General features: G+C 34.3%; 1 protein-coding gene across 1 annotated transcript; it reads left to right on the top strand.

Moving 5' to 3' along the window:
- Nucleotides 1–517: 517 nt before the first annotated feature.
- LOC105349130 (mpv17-like protein 2) lies at nucleotides 518–2,134 on the top strand. The gene is made up of 2 exons (XM_011458826.4): nucleotides 518–656; nucleotides 1,302–2,134. Exon 2 carries the CDS (start codon nucleotides 1,357–1,359, stop codon nucleotides 2,002–2,004), a length of 648 nt encoding a protein of 215 aa, XP_011457128.1. The 5' UTR covers nucleotides 518–656; nucleotides 1,302–1,356; the 3' UTR covers nucleotides 2,005–2,134.
- The last annotated feature ends 5,712 nt before the right edge of the window (nucleotides 2,135–7,846 follow it).

Below are 7,846 nucleotides of genomic sequence, written 5' to 3'. Positions count from 1 at the left end.
TTTTTTAACAAATAAAAATAAATATATCTGGATCATGGAAATTCTTTAATAGTCAAGATTTACAGTGCCTCAACTTTGTGCGCATTATAATCATTTTTTTTTAAGTTTGGAACCTATTCATTACACGTACTTTCAGCGGCCCTACTTTCAGTCATATATGAGATTGGTTTTGTGTAGCTGGGTTTTTTTTCTTTCAAGCAATGAACATGTAAATTTAAAAATTGTTAGCTAAAATCTTGACCACTCCCTTTGAAGAAGACACTGGAATTTTTTTAATATGATAAATGAAAAAAAATTAGTATATATTGAAATATAAAGACATACATGTACATGTACGCAGAATATTTTAAATCTGTAATGGCGAGTGCACTATGGAATTGCCCTAAATTCAATCAAGATATTTGTTGTATATTTTGTGCTGTTTACGTCATCATTTGAATTATCGATACAGATCATGAGATTTTCTATAATTTTATTCCTCGCAGAAAACACGCTGAACGTCAGCGCTAAATTTTGAATTTGGCGTTATCTCCCTTGCCACGTACTCTCTTACGAAAGAAGTCGGTAAACAGAGGGGTTAAATAATCGACACGATGTTTCGTAAGGGAAACCTGGAAAGTTCACCATTGGCATGGCACATATCATTTTAGAATAAGGTAATTCATCTTTTAATTAACTTTCTAGTTTTATACAATCTGATTCTTTGTGTGCTCTGCAATAAACCGTAGTCACGTGGCAATGATTAAAGGCAATTCGAACTATATTACATGAAACGTCAGTGAATCCATCAGCTGCTTAAATGTTAATATACAACACCACAATACATGATTTGATTAAACTGAACTTCAGATTCATCTGCTTTTCATATATGAAGCATTGTAGGAGTCAAATGGAAAGAAAAGTCACAGATGTACATATACCGACTTCCATCTGTTCATAGTCCAAAGATAGGCAGTTGCTCACCTCTTCTGAAAAGATGCCATCATAAAGCCTTTATTGCGATAGATATTCCATTCCATTTTCTTTATTTAAACATTTTCTAAACTTGTAAAGGAGTGCACATGACACAGCCTATTTATATTTACAGTATATACACCTGCAAGGTGCAAGGTTAAGCATTGAAAGTGTATTTGACTGTAATGCACATAACGTTCAGTTTTATTCAGAAATGCTAACACTCTTATTTCAAATGGGGTTATATGTGCATATTGCATTTAAGAAAATTTCAATAACTTATTACAGAACTTTACGATCTTTTTGCTTGTTATACCTGTTTAGATATACCTGTTTTTCTTTTACAGCAAAATCCAAACCACCAGAAATCAGTGCATGTTTTAACTTACTAGTAGATGTACAATGCCTATCAGGAAACTTGTTTGTTCCTACAGGAAACTAGTGTTCAGAAGCCAGGTCATTTTCACAGACAAATACTTAGTATGGACAACGACCGGAGTGTCTGTTGCCCTCTATGGACTTGGAGATCTGCTAGCACAGTATTTACAGTTGAAAAAGAAAAAGATGGCACGCATGGACACTCTGCGCTCAGGAAAAGTTGCTGCAGCCGGTTTCGTGATCGGCCCATTCATACACCACTGGTATAAACACCTGGACCGGATATTTCCCGGACGTAGTATGAGAACTGTGACAAAGAAAGTTGTAATTGATCAGGTCATCTGCTCTCCCATTGTCATAGCATTGTATTTATACACCACATCAATATTTGAGAAGAAAACTATCAGTGAAATTAACAAGGAAATCATGCCCAAGGGTGTTGCCTTGTTTGTGGCTGAGCTACCTGTCTGGCCTCCAGCACAGTATTTCAGTTTCTTTTACCTCCCCACAAAATATAGGGGTGTATATGACAATGTTATATCATTTGGATACGACTGCTTATTTTCGTATGTGAAGTTTGATTCAGAATTAGGTACAGAATGTGCAAAGAAAGAAATTGAGAACTTGGCAAACAGTGTTCATATCAAAGACAAATTAGAATCACATAGTTAATGTGAATGCATGTATATGTTGTCTAGTGCCTGCAGAAATGGATTTATTTGTTTGTACTTTGAAATCTTCTTGTGATTTTGTTTGTTATATTTGAAGAATATAATTATTTTTTTTACCAATTCAGGTATTTAATTATGTTCATGTTATGAGGAAGTCAAAGTATGTGCCAAAGATTTTTTATTGGAATAAATAATAAAAAAAAATCATACTTTTGAGTTTTTGATTTGAAATGAATGATTTTGAATCATTCATGCATGTGTCCCTATAATTATTATTTTTTCTGGTTTTTCATTTTAATGCAAGCTTCTTCATGAATGTTCAGTAAAGCTTAATAAGTGAATAATGTTTCATAAACATAAAATACTTCAGTAAATTGCTATTGCCAAAAAAGTTACGAGAGTTATCAAACTTGCAATACTGAATTTAAGTATTATCTCAGAATTGTAAGAACTACAGATGTTATTTTCAGTGGACCAGTAGATTCACTAATGATCATTATTAATTTCATAAAGTAAGCATTTATATAAAAAAAAGTTAAAATATGTGTACTTTTAGTTCAAAATTTTTTTGTGCAAATGTTTTTGAAGTTTCTCTATTGTCATCAAGCTACCTCATGATGTTCAGGAATTGTACATGTAATGTTGAAGAATTAATGTAAAATCAATCAATGTTGAAGGTAGCGAGTTCTGCGAGTGCAGGATAAAACTACTTAGTTCCTGAACCCTAGGGAGGGGAGTGTGATCAACTTTGAGATTATTTTCGGCTTTCCTTTGATAACCATTTGGCCCTATCATTACGCGCTACATGCCATCTTGCAGTTCCCTGCTTAATATATATGTGTGTACTGACTTTGGGATGTCATGTTTTTGTACCCTATGAAAAAGCATTAGAACTCGGGGAAGGGAGTAATTAATGATAAACAAAGTAAAAAGAGAAACAACTTATTTTGGAGCTTGAATATCAGCAAGCTTGGTGGGGGGGGGGGGGGGGGGGTCGGAGGGGGGGGGGGGGGTTTACAGCCAATTACAGGCAGTCCTTTGCCAAAAACATTTTGGAATTTTAATTCAATATAATGATGTAATCTTTTTACCACCCCATAGCTAGTGTACTATTTGGTATGTAGATAGATTGACAATTAATATTGCTCAGTCATTGTTAATTATGGTTATCTGCGCTTAAGCAGGAAATATAATTATTTACATACTCGCATCTATCGAATACTCTCTCGTGGCTTACATAATTTTACTTGATTTTATGGATACTTGAAGAAAGACCTGAATATAAACAATAAAATTCTATATTTGGTGGTTCATACATTCTTAGAAAGTGGTGACCGTTGCAGGAAAACAAAACGTATAACTCACAGATATATGTAGGTATATTTTTTTTTTACTGAAGTGGCCATTTTGTCATTCTCCCACATGTGGTCTCTTAAAACAGGTGCGAATGTTCAATGTAAATGTAGATGAACATTAAAAAAACCACTAGTAGTTATGTTAAATCTAACTTCTCGGCGAAAATCGCATAGCAGACCCTAATAACTATAGTTCAAACGTATGTACACAAATGGTTTATAAAGAAAATTCCAGTCTTTAACTTTTCTGTTTTCCAAATTATTGATAATTTTGAGGAACAATTAAGGCACAAGGTATGCAATTCATGTGTGTATTTTGTGGCTAGAAAAGTCTTTGTTTGAATTGGTATTATGATTTTAGACTAGACATAGGAATTCGAAGACAACATACATTCCCTATTTTATGTGCAAGATCGTTTCCTCCAGCGACGTAGATTGGTGAGGATTTTTTTTTAATTAAGCACCGTCGTTAATAATGTTGTGATTCCATGTTTCGTAACTATGTGTGAAGATTTTACATTCTTCGAAGTGTTTCAGTTATACTCGACACAATTCATATTATAGGAATTTTTGTGTAGATGAATTAGAATGTTAGGAAGACAATGTGTTTTCCTAACTGCGTGTTTGTGTGTGGCGGGGGGGGGGGGGGGGGATCTACAGGCACATGTCATTGAAACTGTAACTGTCCGCCTTAAGATTATTGCTTATTGTTATACAACTTGATAGAAAACTGAAAAAGGCAAAGGAGGCACGCAATTTCATTGCATAAAAAAATTCCACTGTGCTCTGGAAACGTGTTTATTCATCATCTTTGAAAGGCGTGTGAATTAAACTGAATCGGTTGTAGAAACTGCGAGTTCAAACCGGCATTGTTTTAATCGTGTTACTTGTGACAAACTCGATCAATATTGATTATATACTTTTAAGTTTAAAAAATTAAATCTTGCGTTTTCCCAGAAACCAATTAAAGCTATTACTTGTATACTAGTATGTCATAGTGCGATATAATTTTTTTTTTCAAGGATACTTAGTCTACATAAGTAGTCTATATAATATCTTTCTCTTATTAGGTACATCTATCTATATCTGACAGAAAACTATTTAAAATGCATTGTCTAGTAGTTTCAAAAACATTGGCTTTAAAGGTCACTTGACATCAAATTAACGCGAAACTCATTACGAAAGAAATATAAACATCGAAAGACTAAATTGGACTTGCCTTATTTTCTTTCAGCTTCAGTCGTCTTTTTTTTCTAAAGGCAAATAAATCTTTGTATTCTATCATTTAATTGATTTTTTTGAGGATTGGGACGCCAGTGAAGAAAGCCTAGAGATCTCAAACTTAAGAATTTAATTTTGAACAGATTTAGTATCCAGCTACTAAGTTCTCCCTTTGCCAAACACTCCCATACTCAACTGGTGTAAAACACATTAAATATAATTACAAATAAATGGAAAATGTACATCGATTATTATAAGCATAACCATAACATTATCCCGTCCCCAGCTTGAAGTCTCGTGTTGAACCGAGGAGGTTTTTCAAAATGGCGTTTTTGCGCGTGCGCTCAGCTAGTGACGCCGCGGTACAGAGCGTCCGTTATTGGTTTTTACTCACTCCAAGAGACGCTCGAGCGCACATGCGCGACCCGGGAATCTCTGTGTTGGTGAAAAAAGTGAATTGGTTTTAATTCAAGACTTTCTTTCATGCGACTTTTAATGTTTTTACTTGTAAAAACACCGGGAAAGAATCGACGCCATAGCAAGAACAAAATTAGACAACGGCCGTGCATGTTTGTTGATTATTAGAATTCCTTGAATAAATCAGCGCCATTTCTCGTTGCCTTCAGTTATTTATCGTCGTGTTTCCAAAAATATTTGCAATATAAAAAAAGACACACACAAGGCACTTTTAAAAAATAAATAAATACAGTATTCAGTCGAAATTAATTATCATATTTTCAGTTCCACATAAGCCAGAAATCATATATTTCTGTGCTGCTCATAATATGTAGTGTTAAAAAATGAAATAGATAAAATTTGAAAAGAAAAGTTTGATAGTGAAATGCGTATAACTATGGATGAATGGATGGATGGATTCTACTTCATAGATTTTAATCTTTAATTAAAAGAGACATGCCACTATACATGTAAGTCGATTTTTATAACATGCCGCAATGCAATAAATCATTTCAATGCACTTTACAATTAAAACATTTAGGGGAGATTTTCGTTAGTTTTATGATGTTAAGAACACAAAATTAATAATCTGGAATTGTAATTTGTACATCAATCAATTTTGTTTTTTCTTTGTTCAAAACTTATTGTAGATCTGTTCAAACTGAACATTAAAATTCGGATGCAAGTATAAGTACTAATTTTTTAATGTTCATTGAGATGCTCGACAGAAATGACTCCATGCAGTAACAGAGCACTTTTATAAATTGGTTCCCGTGTATGTGAAGGCCTGTCTGAATTTGTGTATAATAAAAGTCGAAAATTATATTGCTGATGAAGCATTCATACACAGCTGGTGTTATACTAAGAATGACAACCAAGCGGTAACATGGCCGGCTTGAGAAATGGACGCCAAACTTAGCAGAACGTCACATGACTTATTATGATACATATCTGATACAAATCTCTATTATGCTTCAGTTATATAACCATTCTTGCGGACAGATTTAAGCTCTGTTTCGTATTACAACACGCAGATTTAATAAATAATTATAATTGCAAAAATTCTGCAGATGGTATATTGTAACTATATCATTGTAATGGATTTCGTATACTTTGACTGCTTACGAATCGCAAAGATGAGAGAGAGAGAGAGAGAGAGAGAGAGAGAGAGAGAGAGAGAGAGAGAGAGAGAGAGATGGTTTTATGGAAATACATTTTTGGTATAGCTCATCCCGACTATAAGACTATAAAAAGGACGGAAGGGTACAGAATACTTGAAATACGTGAAAGCATATTTGAGGAACTACCCTCCAATCTGTGTTAAACCGAGTGCAGCATTCTAAAATTAACGACTCTTTCGAATTGCCATCAACAGTCTTGTCAGGAAGGGTAGGGACATATTGACGGATCTATTTCCATCATCGGATTAACTAATCCGTGCATTGTCAAAACAGATGCGATAATCCTTCCGCCAAACATTTGGCACAGGGCGCTGCTGCCGTAAGGCTCCCTGAAATAAGCATTTCCGTGTTATGTAATTTTCTGATAATGACACGTGCTTCATTTCTTCCGAGATAACAATTAAAACCAGATACATCTGAAGAGCCGATTTTGTGTATCTTCACTAAAAATTGTTTATTTTTCAACAGCCTCCAATCAGTGTCAAAAGAAACAAACCGCGGATTTTTTTATCCAAAGAAATCCTTTAATATTACGAGCAATCTCTCTTTTCATTTCCAAGAAAAACATACATTTTCTCAAAAAAGAATATTTACAATAATTACACTACGTTAAGGTTTATTTTTCTGAGCGATGCCTTTATTATGAAAAAGTATTGCTTATGCTATTCGCGTATTTCTCCTTCAATTTCAGAAAAGTGTCAGATTTTGAAGCATATTAATGAAAAAATCTTGCAAAGAGTTAAATACTCCTCGCAATTTTTTTCTTTTGAAAGAATATCACTTTTCGAAACATAAGAAAACTACCCACAGAGAGTCAAAGTAGCATTTCCTTGTTATCTTGCCATTATAAAGTGTTGGTCGTGACGTTTATATGCATTTCATTATTTTTTTCTTTTGTTAAGATAAAAAAAATGAGTTATAGAGAGAAAAAATGAATAAGTTTCCCTACTATCAAACTGTATAATCAAGTTGAAGCTTTTTGCACCATGTCTCGTGGGGTATTTAAATCATTGCGCAGTTCAATGCAGATGTTCTAACTTATGTTACTGAGAATGTTTTTGTCTCAAACTTCTTGCCAAAATTAGATTCTAAGAGAGGGAGGGGGAAAGTATATATTACATTTCAGATTACAAGAACTTAATGATTGCTTGAAAATAGCTTGTGACATTCTACGTCAGCTGAAAAAACACGATGAGATTTCGAAGTTAAAAAATATTAAAGTTAATATTTCTTTGTGTCTGTTTTTCCCGATGTACAGAATGATTGAGTTTTGGACCAAAAAACGTGTAAAAGAATCTCTGAACACGTGTGCATGGATTCTTCAGATTTGTCTAAACTAGCCACATGTTTCAAAAAGTGACTTCTTACCTAGTTCCTTTGTTAGAATTATTTTTCCAGAAATTTAATTGTTTGAATGCAAATCAGAGATATGTATGATGTTCCGATGGGGCCACTTCGACCTTCGCACTTTCGCCTTTAGGTCGAGGTGCGAGAGTGCGAAGTTGCGAAGGCGAAAGTGCGAAGGTGCGACGGCGAAGGAGCGAAAGTGCGAAGATGCGACGGCAAAGCGCGAAGATGCGAAGGCGAAAGTGCGAAGTTGCGAAGGCGAAGAAGCGATACTACTATCGCA

Source organism: Magallana gigas, chromosome 3 (assembly GCF_963853765.1).
Source record: "Magallana gigas chromosome 3, xbMagGiga1.1, whole genome shotgun sequence".
Lineage (NCBI taxonomy): Eukaryota > Metazoa > Mollusca > Bivalvia > Ostreida > Ostreidae > Magallana > Magallana gigas.
This window is presented reverse-complemented; position numbering and strand designations above follow the sequence as displayed.